At 49.0% G+C, this 24,614-nt stretch overlaps 1 protein-coding gene across 1 annotated transcript in view; it reads right to left on the bottom strand.

Moving 5' to 3' along the window:
- Positions 1 to 22,728: 22,728 nt before the first annotated feature.
- The window catches only part of LOC144949213 (uncharacterized), a 51,108-nt gene continuing 49,222 nt past the window's right edge, over positions 22,729 to 24,614 (bottom strand). Inside the window, exon 28 of the mRNA XM_078879102.1 lies at positions 22,729 to 22,913. Within this exon, the coding sequence (XP_078735228.1) occupies positions 22,729 to 22,913 (185 nt within the window). The remainder of the gene's footprint in view (positions 22,914 to 24,614) is intronic.

Here is a 24,614-nt window from a genome sequence, read left to right as displayed (position 1 = left end):
TGCGGGTGCTGGACGGCTTTGCCGTCTCCCCTCCATCCCAGCTTAAATAGTCGCTCCAAGCCTGGAGTGTGTCATTCAGACTCTGTCTACTCGACAGACCTGCTCTCCACCTGAGGACGGCTGCTTGCGTTGTGGCCGAAACGTCGTGAGAATTATTTTATTATGTTTCATTTTTATTATTTTATTATTTCCATTCTACGTGACTTTACCGAAAGAACCAAGAAGATGAATCCCCGCAGTCACGAAAGCTTTACATCGAAATTTAACGTCGCTAGACTGAGAGGTGGCGGCCGTCATCCAGCTGCTCATAGAGCATGCCTGCTGGTGATGATCAAGTTCATTCTGGTTTTTTTTACACAACGCCCTGTCTAATTGAAGAAATACGGCACAGATCCCCTTGGGATGCCGGGTATGTCTCGCTTCTAACCGAATCAAATCGAGGAAGGGGGAGGCTTTTGTGGTCAGGAACACGTGAAATGCAATTTTTTTTGGGTAAAAAAAATTTTTTCGACCCCTATTGAATAAGTGGAACATTCCAAATCATTCATCACATCCCACCACCACCCCCACCACCCCAATAGCAAGAGACAAAGATCCCTCGTGTAGCGTTTAACACATTGGATAGGGGCAAATGCTCGAAGCGAGCACATACGATGGCACACACATGGAGTGGTGTGGCCAAAAACCAGGCTCCAATCCAGCTGTGTTGACAGAACCTTCATCTGGGCAGGGGGAGGGGAGGGAGATCCGTTCCTTGGCTGGCATCCAACCAGGTCTAATATCTAACAGAACAGGAGTGGTGGTGGGTGGGTGGGTGGAGGGGGGGTCGTTGCCTTTAAAACATTTGGCACTTCACCAGTTGAAGAAAGCCTCACTGCCGATGAGACACTGCATGTTGAAACCGGATCGGAGCTATACTTTTAGGTTTTTTCGGTAAAGTCACGTAGGTAAAAAATAAAATTTAAAGTTAATAAAAGTAATAATAGAAATAAAATAAAATAATAAATCACGACGTTTCGGAGGCAACACAAGTCTCCGTCATCAGGTGGGACCGTCACAGCTAAAATTACTGCCCTTGATGCAGTATGAATCCTTGCAGTCACGAAAGCTTCAAATCTAGAATCGGCTTTCTTCTTAGGTTTTTTCGGTAAAGTCACGTAGAAAGTAAAATAAAATAAAAACAAAAATCACGACGTTTCGGAGGCAACACAAGTCTCCGTCATCAGGTGGGACCGTCACAGCCAGATTAGCTGTATCAAGTGAGGCAATGATTCAAGATGTAATCCCTTAAAAGCGAGTTGAGGGGGGAGGGAGAGGGAGGGGGGAGCTCATCAGACTATGGTAGCCAATGAAAGAATCGGTTCGGAGCTTTTGCTTGTTTTGAACTATGGCTGCTAAACCAAACAAATAACCGAACTCCCAGAAGGCCATGTGGCTGATGGGATGTGTAAAATGTTCACGTAAATATATAATTTTCTACAGATGGGTTTTTTTGTTTGCGCAGGAGAGGCATACATGGAAAGGAGGCATGCACTGTATGGCCTGATTTTTGGGTGTTACGTGTTTGAAATCGATCATGAATGATGCAAACTATAATGACATAAATCACTATTTAAAGCTTTCGTGACTGCAGGGATTCATCTTCTTGGTTCTTTCGGTAAAGTCACGTAGAATGGAAATAATAAAAATAAAACATAATAAAATTATTCTCACGACGTTTCGGCCACAACGCAAGCAGCCGTCCTCAGGTGAAGAACAGGTCTGTCGAGAAGACAGTCATTCAGACTCAGTAATTCAGACGCTGTCTTCTCGACAGACCTGTTCTTCACCTGAGGACGGCTGCTTGCGTTGTGGCCGAAACGTCGTGAGAATTATTTTATTATGTTTTATTTTTATTATTTTATTTTTTCCATTCTACGTGACTTTACCGAAAGAGCCAAGAAGACATCAATCACATCAAGTGCTAGAAATCCAATATTGTATTGGCAGGGATGTGGATTTGGCATGAACATAAAGCCTGTAATTGTAACTAACATTATCTGAAAACAAATCTTGCTTTCTAGGCCCCAACAATTTCAACGAGGGTGGTTATGAACTCTAGCTAGGAAGTTGCACAACTGTGGAACTGACTATAGATTAGAAGCTTTCGTGACTGCAAGGATTCATATACTCTTCGTTTTTTTCGGTAAAGTCACGTAGGTAAAACATTAATAATAAATAATAGAAATAATAATAGAAATGAAATAATAAATCACGACGTTTCGGAGGCAACACAAGTCTCCGTCATCAGGTGGGACCGTCACAGCTAAATTTACTGTATCAAGCGAGGAAAAATCCAAGAGACAAACTCTTAAGTACAAGTTAAGGGGGAGGGAGGGGGCTTATCTGAATGTGGTAGCCAGGGAATCACACGTTGGGGGGGGGGGGGCTAAAAGAGAACAATGGTGCACATGGACTCGGGGTTGTGGCCGGTGTCAACACTCGGTAAAGTAGAATAGTACCTGTCAAATAAGACGGTACAAATATGTGTAGTTAAATCTTTTATTCTTTTTGGAACTGACCGTGAGTTGTCTGTACACCAGGTATAGCTAGCTGCTGCTGGTGGACAGACGATCCTTCACTTTCTGAGGGGTGGGAACGAGTGAGGGCTGCCTCTGTTTATAGAAACACTTACCAGGCACAACCCGTGGGGCGGGTGTTTTGTGTTACTCGCACATTCGATGGCTTCACCCCCTCTCCGGGAAAACAAAGTTACTCGCTATTCATCAGCATCATCCACAGCAGCCGTGGTCCATCCACTGCTAGATGAAGGCCTCCCCCCCACCAAGTCATCGTCACTTCCCACGAACCTACAACGCAGACTTCATGTGCTACATCTCCTCCAAATCCTCGGCTTTATAGCTCCTCATCATAGGCCCCATCAACGCTTCTGCGCATAACGAGACCTGCCCTGATGAGTCTCTCAACCCCGATTGGCTTGCAAAATGATACTGCTGATGATGATACTGCTGCTGATGATGATACTGCTGCTGCTGCTGATACCGCTACTGATGATACTGATGCTGATGATACTGCTGCTGATGATGCTGCTGTTGATGCTGATGATACTGCTGCTGATGATACTGCTGCTGATGATACTGCTGCTGATGATACTGCTGCTGATATTGCTGCTGATGATACTGATGCTGCTGCTAATGATACTGCTGCTGACGTTGATACTATTGCTGACGTTGATACTGCTGATGATGATACTGCTGCTGATGATGATACTGCTGCTGATGACGATGCTACTGCTGATGATGATACTAATACTGATGGTGATACTGCTGCTGATGATACTGTTACTGATGATGATACTGCTGCTGATGATGATACTGCTGCTGATGATACTGATGCTGATGATGATACTGCTGCTGATGGTGATACTGCTGCTGATGACGATGCTACTGCTGATGATGATACTAATACTGATGGTGATACTGCTGCTGATGATACTGTTACTGATGATGATACTGCTGCTGATGATGATACTGCTGCTGATGATACTGATGCTGATGATGATACTGCTGCTGATGATGATACTGCTGCTGATGACGATGCTACTGCTGATGATGATACTAATACTGATGGTGATACTGCTGCTGATGATACTGTTACTGATGATGATACTGCTGCTGATGGTGATACTGCTGATGATGATACTGCTGCTGATGACGATGCTACTGCTCATGATGATACTGCTACTGATGGTGATACTACTGCTGATGATGATACTGCTGCTGATGATGATACTGCTGCTGATGACGATGCTACTGCTCATGATGATACTGCTGCTGATGGTGATACTGCTGCTGCTGATGATACTGTTGCTGATGATGATACTGCTGCTGATGATGATACTGCTGCTGATGGTGATACTGCTGCTGCTGATGATACTGTTGCTGATGATGATACTGCTGCTGATGATGATACTGCTGCTGATGATGATACTGCTGCTGATGATACTGTTGCTGATGATGGTACTGCTGCTGATGATGATACTGCTGCTGATGACGATGCTACTGCTGATGATGATACTGTTGCTGATGGTGATACTGCTGCTGATGATGATACTGCTGCTGATGGTGATACTGCTGCTGATGATGATACTGCTGCTGATGGTGATACTGCTGCTGATGATACTGTTGCTGATGATGATACTGCTGCTGATGATGATACTGCTGCTGATGACGATGCTACTGCTGATGATGATACTGTTGCTGATGGTGATACTGCTGCTGATGATGATACTGCTGCTGATGATGATACTGCTGCTGATGGTACTGTTGCTGATGATGATACTGCTGCTGATGACGATGCTACTGCTGATGATGATACTGTTGCTGATGGTGATACTGCTGCTGATGATGATACTGCTGCTGATGATGATACTGCTGCTGATGATACTGTTGCTGATGATGATACTGCTGCTGATGATGATACTGCTGCTGATGATGATACTGCTACTGATGATACTGCTGCTGATGATGATGATACTACTGCTGATGATACCGCTGCTGATGATACCGCTGCTGATGATGATACCACTGCTGATGATACCGCTGCTGATGATGATACTACTGCTGATGATACTGCTGCTGATGATGATACTGCTGCTGATGATGATACTGCTACTGATGGTGATACTGCTGCTGATGATGATACTGCTGCTGATGATGATACTGCTGCTGATGACGATGCTACTGCTCATGATGATACTGCTACTGATGGTGATACTGCTGCTGATGATGATACTGCTGCTGCTGATGATACTGTTACTGATGATGATACTGCTGCTGATGATGATACTGCTGCTGATGATGATACTGCTGCTGATGGTGATACTGCTGCTGATGATGATACTGTTGCTGATGGTGATACTGCTGCTGATGATGATACTGCTGCTGATGACGATGCTACTGCTGATGATGATACTGTTGCTGATGGTGATACTGCTGCTGATGATGATACTGCTGCTGATGATGATACTGCTGCTGATGATGATACTGTTGCTGATGATGATACTGCTGCTGATGATGATACTGCTGCTGATGATGATACTGTTGCTGATGGTGATACTGCTGCTGATGATGATACTGCTGCTGATGACGATGCTACTGCTGATGATGATACTGTTGCTGATGGTGATACTGCTGCTGATGATGATACTGCTGCTGATGATGATACTGTTGCTGATGACGATGCTACTGCTGATGATGATACTGTTGCTGATGGTGATACTGCTGCTGATGATGATACTGCTGCTGATGATGATACTGCTGCTGATGGTGATACTGTTGCTGATGGTGATACTGCTGCTGATGATGATACTGCTGCTGATGACGATGCTACTGCTGATGATGATACTGTTGCTGATGGTGATACTGCTGCTGATGATGATACTGCTGCTGATGATGATACTGCTGCTGATGACGATGCTACTGCTGATGATGATACTGTTGCTGATGGTGATACTGCTGCTGATGATGATACTGCTGCTGATGATGATACTGCTGCTGATGGTGATACTGCTGCTGATGATACTGTTGCTGATGATGATACTGCTGCTGATGATGATACTGCTGCTGATGATGATACTGCTGCTGATGACGATGCTACTGCTGCCCTGGCCTCGGTCATCGCCCCACTAAAGCGACCACTCGAACCCACTCAGGGACCGCTAATACGCGACCCTGGTGTGCATTAGTATCAGTAGCATCAGTATCATCATCAGCAGTAGCATCATCATCAGCAGCGGTATCATCAGCAGCAATATCATCAGCAGAAGCAATATCATCATCAGCAGCGGTATCATCAGCAGCAGCAGTATCATCATCAGCAGCAGTATCATCAGCAGTAGTATCATCATCAGCAGCGGTATCATCAGCAGTGGTATCATCATCAGCAGCGGTATCATCAGCAGCGGTATCATCAGCAGTAGTATCATCATCATCATCAGCAGCAGTATCATCAGTAGCAGTATCATCAGCAGTGTCATCATCAGCAGCAGTATCATCAACAGCAGTATCATCATCATCAGCAGCAGTATCATCAGCAGCATCAGCAGTATCATCAGCAGCAGCAGCAGTATCATCGTCAGCAGTAGTTTCATCATCATCAGCAGTATCATCATCATCATCAGCAGCAGCAGCAGCAGCAGTATCATCAACAGCAGTAGAATCATCATCATCATCAGCAGCGGTATCATCATCAGCAGCAGTATCATCGTCATCAGCAGCATCATCTTGCAGGTCAATCTGGGTTAACGGGCATTATCCTATAAAAAAATAACAACTTCTCTGACCACACCAGCCGATAGTGGTGCTTACAGCATCAAGCTCAGCTGTTGTCTCCCTGGTCAGCTCCTCTCTCTCTCCACTGCTAGGTTGGATGTTGGGTAGACTCTGTTATGGCTGTGTGGTGCTTGTGGCGGCGGTGGAGAGAGGATATTAGAAGGGCCGGGAAGGGGGTCCTTGAAATCGCTGCCAAACTGTCACCTCGCTCGCTCCACCGCCACCTCCTCCTCCATCCTCCCTTCTCCTCCCTCATCCTCCATCCTCCCTCCTCCTCGCCATCGACTTCATGACCCCCTGCCCCCCTCTCGCCAGACTCCCAAAGAGGGAGAGGGGGGGGGGTCCGTTTTGCGTGAGCAACAGAAAATCTTGAACTGAGCCAGTCCGTCTGTCCGCCGCCAGTTAAGCGTACAGGGCGACGGCTTTGTAAGAGTAATTAGCGGATAAATAAATAAATTATTTGTTTGAAGTTTTTTTTTTATTCTTTGGTGCTGTGTGGTTGGGTTGTGGGGGGGGGAATAGAATCTAAAAAAAAATCTGAAAAAATGTGTTTCTGCCGTGACTCCCCGTGACCTCTGCGTCTCTGACCCCTCTGATAATTTGTTTGGCCCCGACGCTCGCTCGCCCACTCGCTGACCCCCCTCCACCCCCCCTCGGGAACAAACGCGCACGGTCGTGCACGGGGCTTCCCCCCCCCCCAGCCGCTGTTTCCGGGCTTCACAACAGCGGCCGTCTGTGTTCAGCGGTGGGTCGGGGAAATAAATAAAAGTTCATGAGAATCCGATGTGGGGTTGTTTTTTCATTCTTTTTTTTGTTAACAACCTCCTCTGTCTGGAGTTTAACACCCAAAAAAAACAAAATACACAGTCACGTTGCTGGGTTCCAGGATTCACGCTTTCCCAGCTTGAGGTTTGAGAGCGTTGATTCGCTAGGACCTCGGTCCCGTCTGTAACGGGGGAATCGCGACGACTCTCGTCAATATATCATCATGATACTCATGATCGTAATAATAATCTTAATAATAAGCATAATGATCATAATGACGATGATGAGGAGTCACAGTGTCAAAAGTGCCTTCCGAACAAAGTCACTCACTCGCTCACTCCCCCCACTACGCAAACTAAACACGCATCCTTGGCCGCGAGGGGGGGGGGAGAAGCTCAGAAGACGAAGAAGAAGGTGCCAAGTTAGAGAGAGGGGGAGATGGTGAGAGAGATGGTGAGAGAGAAAGTGAAAGAGGGAGAGAGAGGGTGAGAGAGAGGGTGAGAGTCAGGGTGAGAGATGGTGAGAGAGATGGTGAGAGAGATGGTGAGAGAGAAAGTGAGAGAGGGAGAGAGAGGGTGAGAGAGGGTGAGAGTCAGGGTGAGAGATGGTGAGAGAGAGGATGAGAGAGAGGGTGAGAGAGATGGTGAGAGAGAGGATGAGAGAGGGTGAGAGAGGGTGAGAGATGGTGAGAGAGGGTGAGAGAGGGTGAGAGAGGGTGAGAGATGGTGAGGGATGGTGAGAGAGGGTGAGAGATGGTGAGAGAGGGTGAGAGAGGGTGAGAGAGGGTGAGAGAGAGGGTGAGAGATGGTGAGAGAGGGTGAGAGAGGGTGAGAGAGGGTGAGAGATGGTGAGAGAGAGGGTGAGAGAGGGTTGGATACCAAAAGGGCGACGGACCCCAACATCTTCAGGGGCTGGTCAACGTGCTCGTCGGCTACGCCAAGCTCGCCATTTACAGGGCGAGGAAGGTGACCCTAGAGGGGAAACGTCCGGCCAGCAGCCTGGGCATCTTCCGCGCTCTGGTCGGAGCCCCAGGGTGTGGCTGGAGTTCCGCCATGTGGCGCGGCTGATCCACGCCGTGCCGGCCTTCAAGGAGCAGTGGGCGATGGAGGAGGCCGTGTGCTCGGTGGCAGATGACGGGGAGCTCTGCATGCAGTTATGAGCTACCCGTCGGAGGCCGTCGGACTGCGAGAAGGGCTGCGTGCAGAACGAGAGTGAGCGAGAGAGTGAGCGAGAGAGTGAGCGAGAAAGTGAGCGAGAGGGTGGGGGTTTTCATAAAGCAAAGTTATTATAAAAAAAAAATTACGAAATGATGAACGAAGCAAAGTGCCGACTACACCGATCATCTTCTTGTTTCCACTGATCGTAAAAAAAAGAGAGGGTGAGAGAGATGGTGAGAGTGGTGAGAGAGGGTGAGAGTCAGGATGAGAGAGAGGGTGAGAGAGAGGATGAGAGAGAGGGTGAGAGAGAGGGTGAGAGAGATGGTGAGAGAAATGGTGAGAGAGATGATGAGAGAGAGGGTGAGAGAGATGGTGAGAGAGAGGGTGAGAGAGAGGGTGAGAGAGAGGGTGAGAGAGATGGGGAGAGAGAGGGTGAGAGAGGGTGAGAGCGAGGGTGAGAGACATGGTGAGAGAGGGTGAGAGAGATGGTGAGAGAGGGTGAGAGAGGGTGAGAGAGAGGGTGGAGTGGAGTTACGATCAGCGGCACCGTTGGCCCATCGCGGGGTTTCAAGCGAATTCGTCCTGGGAACGATGCACACGGGGGGCGGGGGGGGGTCACCGCGCTCGCCCGCACCCCCCCCCGTCTCGATGAATCCGCGGAATGAGAGCGAGGACACCAAAGATAAAGACTCCCCCCCCCAGTATAGCCTCCGCTCCGTCTCTCTCCAAGGGATGTCCTCTACGGGACGCGTTCCGTTCCTTGGCTGTGCCACTCCAAATCGACACCACGAGCACCCGATACCCCGCACACTTACACACAGACAAAGACCCCCCCCCCAGTATAGCCTTGACGGACTGTTGGGGCAAGTGCTGTTGGCGAGCACGTGTGAAGGCCCAAAACGGCACACCAGGTGGGGTTGGCTGGCCACGCACCGCGCCCGGCCGCCTTTGTCTCTCCAGTGACGATGTTTACACACCGCACCAGGTACTCATTTGAGGCTGAGTCGACCTAGGAGAGGCCCAGGACCGATTCGGATAATCGTCACCGGTGTTGGCCACGAGCGGGAATCAAACCCGAGTCGCCAGGTTCGCAGCGCAACGCGCTGATCGCTACAAAGACACAGATCCCCCGTATAGCCTTAACAGACAGTATGGGCAAGTGCTGTTAGCGAGCACCTATGAAAGCCGGAACGGTACACGAGGGGGTGGGGTGGCCAACACCACGCCCGACCGCCTTTGTCTCCCCAGTAACGATGTTTACACACCGCACCAGGTACTCATTTGAGGCTGAGTCGACCTAGGGGAGGCCTAGGACCGGTTCAGATAATCGTCACTGGCGTTATCCGTGAGCGGGAGTCGAACCCGGGTCGTCAGGTTCGCAGCGCAGCACGCTAACCGCTACGCCACCACCACCATCACCAGCAGCAGCAGAAGCAGCCATCGAAGAAGGGCGATTGTCCCAAACACAACGAAACTGAACTTTGTTGAACAATCTTGATTTGAAGCTTTCGTGACTGCAGGAATCCATACTCTTTGGTTCTTTCGGTAAAGTCACTCTCGGTAGAAATAAAATACGTGACTTTACGGAACCAAAGAGTATTTTGTTGAACAGTCGCGTTGTTTTTTTTTTAAATAGATTGGCCAATTGCTCTCGGCACGCTGGGGTGCATTGAATTAAAGCGGTGGGAAAAAAACTGTGAGAGTAGCGAAAAAAGGTCGCGCAGAAACCGCGTGTTTAGTTCGTTGTCCTTCTGCACAACCGATGCGCACGGTTGGCTACGTACGATGCTGCAGTCTGGAGCCCAACATCTCTGCCTTACTCTTGGATAGTTCCAAATCCCTGACAAGGTCTTCCAGTTCACCTTGTGTTATGAGGTGTGGTTCAAAAGAGGAGGAGGATGGGAGAAAATCTGGGTCACGTGAGCTTGATGGTTCAGGACCAGAAGTTTCATTCTCTTCCTCGTCTGACTCAAGTGAGAATGATTTTGGTGCATCAGGAACCGGCAGTCCTTCTCCGTGGGGTACTGGGCGTGTAACTGATGGAATGTTTGGATAATGCACAGTCCACGTTTTTTTCTTTGACACACCTTTCCCTACTGGAGGCGCCATGCAGAAGTAACGATTGCTGATATGATCTGTTGGCTCTCTCCAAATCATTGACACTGCAAAAGGCATCGATTTCCTTTTCCTGTTCAATCACTGGCGAAGATTCGTTGAACAAGTGTTGCATCATATGTGCAGGGCCCACATCTTGTCCTGATCTCCAATTTTGCAGCCAAAATAAAGGTGATAGGCTTTCTTAACCAGAGTGGTTATACTGCACTTTTGTGATGCAAAGGTCACTTCACCACAGACATAGCAGAAGTTTTCTGCTTTGTTCACACGAATACGAGGCATCTCTGCTCACTTTGGCTAAACAGAAATGTGTCCCTTTGCAAAATCAAACACGGACAAATAAGAGAACACAACACTGTATGATTTCTACAGCTGATATAGGGCAATTTGTTCAGCAGAGGGATGTAAGCCTAGTATTGATTGCATCATCCATGACTTCTAGGAATAACATGATGCAATTCATATCATGTATGACGCAATACCAGGTTCAGATTGCATCATTCATTGTTTTGCTCAAAAAGCAAGTACTGTCCAAACCCAGTCATAGATGTATTCATAGATCCAGTCAAATATATATTTTTGTTATTTCTGGTTTAAATTGATATTCCTTCCCTTTATAACTCACTTATCCTCCGCCATTCCCAAGTCAAGGGTCGTAGATACTCACCAAGTAGCATAGCTTGAAAACTGGAGCCAATCAACGATTTTAAGCATCATTTTCATTCTCAGTGACCCATAATTTAAAAAGTTGGACGACATTTATTTCGGAAGCATTTTGGTTATAGACCAGTGTTATCTGAACCGGTCATGGGTCTCCCCTAGGTCGACTCAGCCTCAAATGAGTTCCTGGTGCGATGTGTAAACATCGTCACTAGGGATACACAGGCGGCCGGGCGTGGTGTTGGCCACCCACCCCTCGTGTGCCGTGCCAGCCTTCATAGGTGCTCGCTAACAGCACTTGTCCCTACAGTCTGTTAAGGCTATACGGGGGATCTTTGGCTTTGCCGTATGTGTATATGTATATGTGTGTGTATGTATGTGTGTGTATGTCTGTGTTAGTGTAGCGGTTAGCGCGCTGCGCTATGAACCCGGCGACCCGGGTTCGATTCCCGCTCACGGCCAACACCGCTGACGTTTATCTAAACCGGTCACGGGCCCTCCCTTAGGTCGACTCTGGCTTCGAATGAGTATCTGGTGCGGTGTGTAAACATCGCCACTAGGGAGACAAAGGCGGTCGGGCGTGGTGCTGGCCACCCACCCCCTCGTGTGCCGTGCCAGCCTTCATATGTGCTCGCTAACAGCACTTGCCCCTACAGTCTGTTAAGGCTATACGGGGGATCTTTGTATGTGTATGTGTTCGGCATGTGTGTAAACATGCCACGTATTTACCCAGGAAAGTCACACCCGAGAGGCTTTGGCTGTCGGGCGCTGCTGCAAATTGGGGAGTTGGGGGCCACGAAATCCTTTGGCTAACGAGAGCTTGGATTCGTGTCGAGACGACGGGAGGACACCCAAAGACTCCGCACAGGCGGATTCAAGAACACGTTCGCCGTGTCTGCCCATCTGCTGGCTCGCAAGCCACGGAACAATGGAAAAACCCCGTGCGGCAACCCAAGGAGGCACTTTGGGCAGCAGTGTGGGCGTAGCGACGTGAACAAGGGAGCTCTTCTGTAAGGGCGGTGCAGGGAGCCCCGAGGAGACGATCCGAGATGAGAGAACGCGCGGGTCAGAGGTCAGAGGCCCCGTCGTCGACTGTGAAGCGACGTCCGTGGGCCTTGGGCAGGACGCGTCGCCACTCGACGGATGAGCCGTGGAATGTGGAACGAGTTGGGACCGGAAAACCACCTGAGTTGGGACCGGGCACTATCGAGTAAGGGGCCGCCCATAAATGACGTCACGTGATTTTGGACGATTTTTGACCCCCCCCCTCCCCCCCTTCGTCACACGGCGTCACAAAAAGTCAGACCCCCCCCCCTCAAATATGACGTCACAAAGCTCTGCCCCCCCCCCCCCCCCCCCCAAAATAAAACATGCTTCAAATCGTAATTTTAGAACTTTCGTGACTGCAGGAATTATTATTTGTTTCTTTCGGTTAAGTCACGTCTAAAGATAAAATAATAAATTAAATTAAATAATAGAATACGACGTTTCGATTGCAACACAAGCAATCATCATCAGGTATAATGAAATAGCGACATAAAATCTAACCAGAAAACTATAGACAGACATATTAGCAGACAGATATCACCAAGATACATAGCGAGAGCAACACAGGTAACAGAGAGGGGTGATCGTCTCTGTGTGGTGGCCTTAAATAGACAGAGGGGGGGGCGGAGGCAGAGAGAGGGAGGAGGGTTAGAGAAAAAATTTGCATATCAATGAGTGGTCAACAGACGTGGTGCTGCGAATGCGATGGCACGGATTTTCAGGCTTGCTTGCCGTGCCATCGCATTCGCAGCACCACGTCTGTTGACCACTCATTGATATGCTAATTTTTTCTCTAACCCTCCTCCCTCTCTCTGCCTCCGCCCCCCCCCTCTGTCTATTTAAGGCCACCACACAGAGACGATCACCCCTCTCTGTTACCTGTGTTGCTCTCGCTATGTATCTTGGTGATATCTGTCTGCTAATATGTCTGTCTATAGTTTTCTGGTTAGATTTTATGTCGCTATTTCATTATACCTGATGATGATTGCTTGTGTTGCAATCGAAACGTCGTATTCTATTATTTAATTTAATTTATTATTTTATCTTTAGACGTGACTTAACCGAAAGAAACAAATAATAATGCTTCAAATCGCTTTAAACTATTGTCATCGTAGTGCGTATTTAATGTGGCGCTGCACTCTGATGTTGTAGGAGAAATCATTTATTAAAAAGTCTATTTAATTAAGTAGAACGTGTTGTCTATATTTATTTAAAGTTGTGCATTGTTACGTGACGTCACATTCCTCAACCCCCCCCCTCGTCACACATCGTCACAAATATCTGACCCCCCCCCCCCCTTAGGTGCGTGACGTCATTTATGGACGGCCCCTAACGAGTTGGGACCGGGCACCACCCGAGGATTGATGGAGCGATGAAACCGGCTCGCGTGCACACGCGCAGTGGATAACCCTCAAAGCTCCACGCTGATTGGCTCAATGCGCAGACGCGTAGACACGATTCGTGTGTGGGCGTGCGTGTCTTTGCACGAGAGCAATGCCTGCAATGATACGGTGATAATTGTACCTTTCCCGACTCCACTGCTGAATGAAAGCCTCCCCGTGTCGTGTTAGCCACGCGGGGTTGTTTTGACCATACTTCACCGCGGTTGTCAGTGCTGGTTCGTCACGTGGCAGTCCCCAGGGCCGCTGATGTTGGCTCGGGTCGCTGGGTTGACAGAGCAATGCGCTAATTGCTGCGTCCACCCTGAACACGCACGAGGGTGGAAGTGGTGGTAGTGGAGGTGGTGGAAGTGGTGATGGAGGTGGTGGTAGTGGAGGTGGTGGTGGTTGAGGTGGTGGTGGTAGTGGAGGTGGTCGTGGTGGTGATAGTGGAGGTGGTGGAGGTGGTGATGGAGGTGGTGGTGGTAGTGGAGGTGGTGGTGGTGGAGGTGGTGGTGGTAGTGGTGGTGGAGGTGGTGGCGGAGGTGGTAGTGGTGGAAGTGGAGGAGGTGGTGCGGGGGGAGGTGGTGGTGGTGGTGGTGGTAGTGGAGGTGGTGGTGGTGAAGGTAATGGTGGAGGTGTTGGTGGAGGTGGTGGTAGTGGAGGTGGTTGAGGTGGTGGTGGTAGTGGTGGTGGTGGTGGAGGTGGTGGTGGTGGTGGTGGTGGTGCAGGTAGTGGTGGAGGTGGTGGTGAAGGTATTGGTGGAGAAGGTGGTGGTGGAGGTAGTGCAGGTGGTGGTGATGGTGCTGATCGATGTGCGTGTGCGGTCGAGTGATGGCTCCCTATTGGTCTACCATGTCATTACGTGTGATGATGACCTGGCCGCTCTCGCTGCGACCACCACCACCACCACCACAGAGACCACTTTAAAAATAAATATAAAAAACGTACTTTTTAAATCTTGCTTTTTATTAGGATTATCTTAATGTGTTACTTTTTTATTATGCCTTTGCTCGAAATGTGTTACTTGATTTTATTTTACGCGCAATTTCACTTTTATTGTTCGCGTCGATAAAAGCACTATATATTGCATTTTTTTGGCACGAATAGTGCTTTAGAAATAAAGTTCGATCGATTGATTGGTCTTAACGGTTCGTACGACTCGCGTGTAAATTCATCCAAGGCTCCAAAAAGCCGAGAGGCACCAACGCGCAGCACTCCCCAAGACGACGCAATCACATGGCGCTCTCATGACTATACCGGGAATTCATATTATTGGTTCTTTCGGTAAAGTCACGTATATAGGAAACAAAAAATAACAAAATAATAAAATAAAATTTGAATGCGAAATAAAAATAATAAATAGAAAATAATAAAAGCAAAAACCACAATTAAAATAGTAAATAAAATAAAAATATGAAGACCGCTTGTGTTGCGATCAAAACGTCGTGGGTTTTTTTTTCAATTAATTTTTCTTTTAAATTTTAATTACATTTTACTATTTGTATTGGTTTTTTTGCTTTTATTATTTTCAAATTTTTTTTATTTTCTATCTACGTGACTTTACAGAAAGAACCAAGAATCTTAATTCCTGCAGTCACGAAAGTTTTAAGTACAATGTTATAGAGGGAATATTAATATGTGGGCAGCACATCTCCCGTGTATCTGTCTGTCCGTGCGCGTAAAACAATGACAAATAAGTATAACCCGTAAAAACAGAGTTTTTCACTATACATCCTTTATATGCGTGGCAGCGAACTTAATATAAAGGATTTAAAAATATATTCGCCTGTGGAGGACGCGGGGATCGATCACGCGACCTTTGGCATGGGAAGCGAGGGCGCTACCAACTGCGCTACTCCGCCACGGCCTGTGGAGGGGTTACGCTCTGGGCTCTTATACTGTGACGTTCAGCCAAAGCCATGAATGAGTTCTATTTGAATATATGTAAAATGTTTTTTTTTTGCCTAAAAAGTGTAAAATTTTGGGAATTTTTTTTCACGAACATTAATCGTCTCGCACAACGAGTCTGTGTGGAAAATGTCAGCTCGATTGGATCACGGGAAGTGGGTTAAAAAAACGACCGAAAGATTTGCACGGTCGTAAGCAAGCACGCAAGCAAGCAAGCGAACTTAATATAAAGGATTTAAATAAAGGATGTAAAAATAACTTTTTTCACACACATCCATTTTGCCACACCGCCTTCTGGGAGTTTAGTTTGTGTGTGCGTGTCTCCGTCGAGAGCTTCGAAACGCGCAAAGAGTCTCATCGGCAGAGCGAGGCTCGCTCCAAACAAGCAAACAAGTTTGGACGAGACCAGGGCCATTTCACTATTAGTTCGGGGCAATGACAACTAAAAAATTCGCGTACAGCAGCAGCAGCAGCAACAACAATAAGGGGCCGTCCATAAATGACGACACGCACCTAGCGGGGGGGGGGGGGTCAGACATTTGTGACGATGTGTGACGAGGGGGGGGGGGTTGAGAAAATGTGACGTCACATCAAAATGCGCAACTTTCAATAAATATAGACAACACGTTCTACTTAATTAAATAGACTTTTAATAAATGCTTTCTCCTACAACATCAGAGTGCAGCGCCACATTAAATATAGTTTAAAGCGCTTAAAAGCATGTTTTATTTTGGGGGGGGGGGGGGCAGAGCTTTGTGAGGTCATATTTGAGGGGGGGGGGGGTCTGACTTTTTGTGACGCCGTGTGACGAAGGGGGGGGGGGGTCAAAAATCGTCCAAAATCGCGTGACGTCATTTATGGACAGCCCCTAATGTCACTGTGAAGTTTCGAACGCGCAGAAGGTCACGGGACAGACCTGGGCGGTACCATGGGTCGGCTGACTTGAGATGAGTTGCCGATGGCACCACCTGTGCCCCCATACCGTGTCAACTTGCTGCGTTTTAGCCGCCCGACGCTCCGCTCGTTGTTGTGAGCGTAGTTGTGTGTGTGCGTACAAAGACAAAGATCCCCCGTGTAACCTTAACAGACTGTGGGGGAAAGTGCTGCTAGCGAGCACCTTTGAAGGGCGGCACGGCACACGAGGGGGTGGGTGGCCAGCACCACGCCCGGCCGCCTTTGTCTCCCCAGTGTCGATGTTTACAACACCGCACCAGGTGCTCATTTGAGGCTCAGTCGACCTAGGCGAGGCCCAGAACCGGTTCAGATAATCGTCACCGATGTTGGCAGTGAGCAAAGAAGAATCGAACTCGGGACGCCGGGTTCGTAGCGCGCTAACCGCCGCACCACCGCTCTGTATGCAGTGTACAAAGCGCACAACGACCGCGAGGGCAGGTGGGAGGCACGTGACCGTGGGGCGGTTGAGACAAAAGGTCCCTTCTTGTTAGGGGTGCCCCTGCGCCCCCCCCCTCCCCTACACGCTGCTACCCGGTTCACACAAAGACCCCCCCACCCCGCTGTCTTCTAAAGCCGTGGTGGAGGGGGGGGGGTCATGGCGACACGTTGATAGCGCCGCTTAGAGGGCAACCACATGCTTGAGTCGCCTAGAACCCGCCCCCTTCCTAAAGCCCCCCACCCCGAACCCGCCCCCCCCCTAAACATCCCCCACCCCGAACCCGCCCCCTCTAAACCCCCCACCCAGAACCCCCCCACCCCGACCCCCCCCCCACCCCGAACCCGCCCCCCCCTAAAACCCTCCACCCCGAACCCGCCCCCCCATTGCCGACCCCCCGAACCCCCCCACCCCGAACCCGCCCACCTAAACCCCCCCCACCCCAAACCCGCCACGCGTTCTGTGTGTGCTCACTGCTGTAATTGATTCCTTGCAAAAGTTATTTGATGTTTGAACGTCTGAACGCCTCCTGTTTTAGTGCCGGAACGGTCACAACCTCTTCCCATTGACAATGTACACGTGGTGTCAGGCGCGTTTCATCCAGGGGTTCCAATGCGCCACCGTGGATGCAAAGCAGCGGAAATTCGACAGAGCCGAGCAGCGTAAGTGACCGAAACTGTGGGAGGAAAGGCCACGTTCAAGGGGGTGAGTTCTCAGCGCGAGATTTAAATCTCACTAGAGCGGTGGTGCTTCACCTCTCCTGCAGCCTCGAGCCACTTTGGTTCTCAATCGGTAAAACATTTACAATGTTCATTAATACATCGGCTTTGATGAAACAAAGTAAGTTTTGATTTAAAGCTTTCGTGACTGCAGGGATTCATATTCTTGGTTCTTTCGGTAAAGTCACGTAGAAGGGAAATAATAAAATAAAATCTATATTATTTTATTATTTCCATTCTACGTACTATTAATGTTTTTTTTATTATTTCCCTTCTACGTGACTTTACCGAAAGAACCAAGAATATAACGTAAGTTGTACTTACGTGCTTTCGATTATTTATCTTCTAAAAAAATCTGGTCCTCATGTCTCGCCACCCCCAGCAAGGGCATCTCGCACCCCCAGTGGGTGCAGCGTGCACCCCAGGTTAAGAAGAAGACGAAGAAGAACCACTGCACTAAAGATTCCGATCGTCGTCTTGTCGAAGGCAAACGCGTCCCGTCGTCTCGCAGCAGCACTGACAAAAGCCCCGAATCACCGCACCCCCCCCCCCCCTCGGAATGGTCATCCACTCGTTCATTCATTCACTCGCTCTTGCGAGTCACACCCTCTGCCCGACCTGCCCTCTTAAATTCACACCTCCAGTTAAAGCAAACAGCGGCTCGCCAAAACAAAAAAACACGCGGCGACGACCAACGATGACTCGGCAGACGACTGCGTCCGCTTCACGACGCGCAGTTTATTGCGTGAAACTTGAGCACCGTTTTGAGCACCGTCTTGAGCAATCGACAGTTTTTGCGCGCGTCGCCGCCGCCGCCGCCGCTGAAGCTGCTGCTCCTCCAAGTTTTCGGCTGAGAAACGCGTTGATTTTTCTTCTGGGGGGGAAGACTGCGTTTTTGAAGCGAACTGAACTAGCACCAAACATCGGATCCCACGCGCGCACGGTCCATGAAAATCAGACTCCCTCCACGCCTCGCCCTGAAGGGCCCCTTAGAGACTTTCACCACCACCACAACAAGAACAGCGACGACTACGATACATCGGTGCTCGGCGCTGGGCACAAGCAAACAGGCAAACAGCTTACGACCGCCGAGGAAGCTCAAATTTATATAAAAAAAATTCGTATTACAATTGGCGTGCGAGCACCGAATATCAACTCAACTCCTGACGAACGTAACCGGCTCATTCAACGTGCACGCGGATGCGTCTCTCGTCCACGAGAGCTCTCGGCCTCTCATCTCGCCACATCTCCATCTCTTCTGTTAACTTCACGAAGATTTCTGTACACATTTAACGGGTAGGGGAGGTGGGAGGGGGATGCATTAAAATAAATTCTGCTTCGGACCCCCAATGGCCCACCATCACCACCACCGATGATGCTGCTGATGATGATGACAGCGATTGTGAGAGTGCACAACAACGCTGTCGCTGTACTCGGGACCACATCGCAATGCGATATCCACTGAAGCACCACTTTGGTTCAAGATAACGGCGACGTTCGCCCGAACGAGATCAAACGACTCACGGAGGAGGATCCCGCATATCTGCAGTGATAAGGGCCAACCGATATCACGGATCCGATTATATTCCGCAATTTTCCTCCTATCCACGGCGGTTAAATATGGCGGATACCACGAGAGGTTATATGAGTAACCTCCAACTCGACCACCCTTATCCGTGAGTGTTAAGCAGCCTTGCTTTGCATTATTGGTAAAATCGCGGATAATTGGAAGAACTTGGAGCCGCGGGTAAAAGGAGTTTTCGCGGACCCTACAGCGGCCACGAATAGGAGTGGCGGGTGACAAGGCCGCGGATAACACTGGTCAACAACAAAAAAACATTATTTTCTGGCCTGGACTTTTGCAGCTGTTTTAGACTAATTTCAGGGTGCTGATTCCAAATCTGATCTCAGATTTGCTCTATCACATCTCATTTTTATGCTATCGGCATACCCCATTTTCATTGATTTTACCCGAAATTAACTCTGTCTCTTATGATTGCAAGTTGTTGCGAGTCAGTGACTGCTTTAGTGTTAAAATATGGTGCTGTATTTTAGGATAGTGTGTTTATAATATCATTTTATGTAGATATCCACATTTATTTAATATTTTTCTTCTGCAGTTTTTATTGAAAATGCTATATTTGATATCTCAAAAACCTGATGTGATAGACAAAAACTGATGCCAGATTTGGAATCAGTACCCCAAAATTACCTTAAAACCGTTGGAATACCTTATGCCAGAAAAAGTGTGTTGACCAGTGTAAGAGTTCTCCTGTACAAGGCTGGGTTTATCGTGACATCATATATCGAGATACGATATTGACATTCACGATACCACGATCATCGCGATGTCATTGCCTTCGGTTTGTGTATTTTGTGTGTGCCCCCCTCCACATTTAGAATCAACGTCTCGCCTTTAGAGAGTCTTTGGCTGCAGAAAATGAACCTTATGGCGGTACCCCGGGGTATCCATAGTGCCCCGGCTCTCGCATAATGTCCGTGATGCAGTCACCTTTAGTCTGTTGATGGTCGGCGATGCGGCAATCGACTCATCTCGACGAGCTGTACACGATGCACTATTTTTCGAAAACGGATTTTTTATGCTGTTTGGCGTTTCGACATCGCGGAGTAGCACCGACTTCGGATTGATTGGTACCCCAGTCGCGGAGTTAAGTAACACCCCTGGAAAAAATAGTGTCCCAGAAATAAAGAATTAAATTGCCTCGGCCAATTTGTATTATTTGGTACCCCGGGGTACCGCCATTAGGATAAAATGTCCACGTGATGAGCGACTTTGCTATCATCTGTGATAGCCAAGTCGCTTGCTATACAATCTCAGTGGGCCTTACCTTGTCAAATAAAAAAAAAGTTTATTTTTTTGAGCTGCAGCCAAATCACAAGCATGCTCAACTAATTGGTCACGTGATTGACTTTTGCTCATCGGCGGGGGGTGGGGGGGCATGCGGGAAGGGGGCCCCAGAGTGAAATCTTCGTCCACTCAGTCGGCCTGCGGGCCACCAGACTACTCGTAACGGAATCAAGTGGGGTGTGTTGTTTGTTGCAGCGACCCAGTCAGTTTATGTAAAGAAATACAATGAACAAGAACACCGCGAATGTCGCTTTAAAACGTACCTGATGATATTGCACAGTGTACACCGCCCCCTTTGACAGAAAAAAAAACACATGGGTGGGCGTTTACATTTGCTCACGTGAGATTTTGTGTTTAAAAAAAAAACAAGGCATAGCACCAATCGTCGGATTACAAGATTGCTCGTTCATCAATAATGTTGAAAACAATACAATAATAAATATAAACAATTAAATATAGTGTGCTTGACAGATATCCCCTCCCCCCGTCCCACCCTCCCTCCCTCCCACGTGGCTATAAAAGTATCCCTCGACTCGACGAGCGACAAGAAGGTTGACTTGCACCGTCGTCCCCCAATGGCACCGGTGGACCACATGAGGGTAGCCGCCTCCTCCGCGTTTCATGCGGGTTGTTCCGAGGATTCGGGCGGCCAGGGATCCATGCGCGCCGCAAATTCCCCGTTGAACTTTTCCTACGATCGACCCGCTGTGCGGTGTTTCTCGGGCCCAAAATTATCGGCGACCCGAATACTCTTAGATTTTTTTCGGTAAAGTCACGTAGGTAAAACAAACTAATTAATAAAAGATAAATAATAAAAATGATAGAAGAAATAATAGAAATAAAATAATAAATCACGACATTTCGGAGGCAACACAAGCTTCCGTCTTCAGGTGGAACCGTCACAGCACGATTGCTGTATCAGGTAAAGAGAAATGTGACGGTTCCATCTGAAGACGGAAGCTTGTGTTGCCTCCGAAACGTCGTGATTTATTATTTTATTTATATTATTTCTTCTATTATGTTTATTATTTATCTATTTATTATTTTTTACCTACGTGACTTTACCGAAAAAACCTAAGAGTATGAATCCTTGCAGTCAGGAAAGCTTCAAATCTAGAATTAATACCCTCTACGGCGAACCGAATGCCCGTGGCCCTCCGATGACCACCGGTCATCTGATCACGACACTTTCACCCCTCCTCCCCCCTTGCTCGGATTGCCGTAAACGTCACGATTCGCCCACCTGCCAAACTCGAGAATGGAACTGCAACAAACAGAAAATAATACAACAGCCGCGTTGGGTTGCAACACAAAAAACCTCTCCTCGGTCGGGGTCGAGCCGCCGTTGATCGGCGTGAGACGCAGCGAGGGGAAAGCGCCACGACTTGCACAGCAACACAGCGATCCTGAAGTAGAATCAGCTCGGCCCGGATTCCGGTGAACCGGTTACCCACGCGTGTCAAGCCACAACACCCGTATTCTTGCGCAGCGAAATTGAGTAAAGATTTTTAAAAAAATTGTAAAATCGTTTTTGTGTTTCTATCCTTGTCATGGGACTTTGTTGGGTGAACGTTGAGATTTAGAAGTGGCACGGGGTGACCAATAAGGTCTGCGTTGTCCTGTAATAAGGTCGGGCACTAATAAGGGGTTGATAGGTTTTGGTTCACCGAGCGCGACCTTAATCGCTGTCTCTCTCGAAGTCCGCGCGTAAAAACCTTAAACCCGTGGCCCCGGCGACTGCTTTGTCCACGTCGGGGGCGAGTGGTTGCGCAACACAGCGTGTCGCGTTTGGCAAGAAAGGGCGTCACGTCTTTTCAAGAAGCACGAGGAGGTGTTTGCTCGTGTGAGCGCGAGTGACTTACGCGCGCTCTCTCCCTATTTGAATCGCGACTCTGAGTCACAAATAAAACGTGAAAAACATGTTGTTTCACGAGACAATTAAAATAACGATGATTATTTATCAGAGGCAGGCAACGATGGTTTTACTGAACGCAGTTAGCGCCAATGTGCAAAGTGGTGGATACGGTGCCAGGGTGTCCTCCCTAGAGGTCAACATCACCTCCCGATAGCACCATCACCATCGCCCTCCCGAAGACCACCACCATCACCGCCTCCGTCAACCATCACCCTCCGAGTCCTCACGTCACAATCGCCTCCAGGTCAACAACAACAACAACAAAAACATCACCATCCACAGCGGCGAACCATCGTCCGGGCTCATGACCATCAACACATCAACAACACAGTGACATCACCCACCCCGCCCTCGTCATTCTTCGTCCTCCCCCCACCTCGTCTCCTCGGTGCCCCCCCCCCAACCCGGGCCACCTGGCCCGCTTCTGCCGTCGCCCCCGGAAGAATCGCCGCCCCCCCTCTCGCCCCCCTTAGCTCGCTCCGCCGGCCCCCCTCGTCTCCCCGCCGCCTCGCCCCCCTCCCCGCTCGTCCCCGGCGCACGAGCGGCAGCACTGCGCAGCGACGGACGGCAGCGAGCAGCGTCCCAGCGCCCGCAGGGTGCGGCACAGCGGGGCCGAGAGGCGCTCACGCACGCAGCCGGGACCCGCTTGGGGGCCTGGGGGGGGGGGGGGCAACGTGGGGGGGGGGGGGGGCACAGGGGGGAGAGGGTTATTGAGAAGGAAAGACGACGCAGTGAGATGAGAGGGAATGAGAGGGAATGAGAGGGAATGAGAGGGAATGAGAGGGAGGTAAGGGCGTGAGATTCGTAAGAGGAGAAGGGGATAAGATTTTAAAAAAGGAATGTGGCGTCGCAGAATGAAAGGTAATGATTAAATACGAGGGTAGAACAGGGAATGAACAAAAAAAAGAAACGAATGAGAGAAGAGAATGAAAGTCAGCACGTGCAATTTGATGAATCGTCGAGAGTGAAAAACAAGAATGAAATAAAACGACGGAATGAAAGAGGACCGTGAACGTCGAGAGAGAATGAAGAGACGGAGCGAAGACGGAATGCGGGAGGAGTCGGGAGGGGGAGGGAGGGGAAGGAGGAGGAGGGAGGGGAAGGAGGAGGAGGGGGGGTGGGTACGGGGGAGGAGGGGGGGAGATGGGGGAGGAGGAGGAGGGGGAGGAGGAGGGAGGGGTGACGGGGAAGGAGGGGGGAGGAGGAAGGAGGGATGAGGGGGAGGAGGGGGAGGAGGACGGGAAGGAGGGAGGAGGAGGGGGGAGGAGGGAGGGAGCGAAGGAGGAGGGGGGGGAGGAATCAGCGCCGCGCTGTAACCCCACTCCACCCGCAACACGCGGCGACAGCGCGCGGCTATCACCATGGCAACAGAGAGGCTGCGTCTGGCCTCCCCGCCTCGGCCGGGCGTGAGAACGCGCGGGGGTGCCGGGGGGAGGGGCTACAGGTGCGGGGTCAATCCCCCCCCGCCCCTCCTCCAGCTGTCTCAGTTGAATCCCCCAAATCATCAACAACACCATCATCATCATCAACAACATCATCATCAACATCATCAACATCATCATCATCATCAACATCATCAACACCATCATCAACAACAACACCATCATCATCAACACCATCATCATCAACACCATCATCATCATTATCAACAACACCATCATCATCAACAACACCATCATCAACACCATCATCATCATCAACATCATTATCATCAACAACATCATCAACATCATCAACACAATCATCATCAACAACAACATCATCAACACCATCATCATCAACAACATCATCATCAACAACATCATCAACACCATCATCATCAACAACATCATCATCAACATCATCATCAACATCATCAACACCATCATCATCAACAACAACACCATCATCATCAACACCATCATCATCATCAACAACATCATCATCAACAACATCATCAACACCATCATCATCAACAACATCATCATCAACATCATCAACATCATCATCAACATCATCAACACCATCATCATCAACAACAACACCATCATCATCAACACCATCATCATCATCAACAACATCATCATCAACATCATCATCAACACCATCATCATCAACATCATCATCAATAACATCATCATCATCATCAACACCACCTTCATCAACAACACCATCATAAACACCATCAACACCATCATCATCAGATTACCCAGGTGGAGACGGGGGGGGGGGGTTATCGGCTCACAATCTGCAAAGTTCCCGACTTCAAATCCTCGCCGGGGGTCGACTCAGTCCCCCATCAATCCTCTGGGAGGGGAGGGGGGGGGTCCATAAAATGAGCCCCCCACTCATAGACTTGTCCCCGCCATAGGAACG

Source organism: Lampetra fluviatilis, chromosome 53, assembly GCF_964198595.1.
Source record: "Lampetra fluviatilis chromosome 53, kcLamFluv1.1, whole genome shotgun sequence".
NCBI lineage: Eukaryota > Metazoa > Chordata > Hyperoartia > Petromyzontiformes > Petromyzontidae > Lampetra > Lampetra fluviatilis.
Note: the sequence above shows the minus strand (reverse complement) of the source record. Positions and strands in the feature narration are given on the sequence as shown.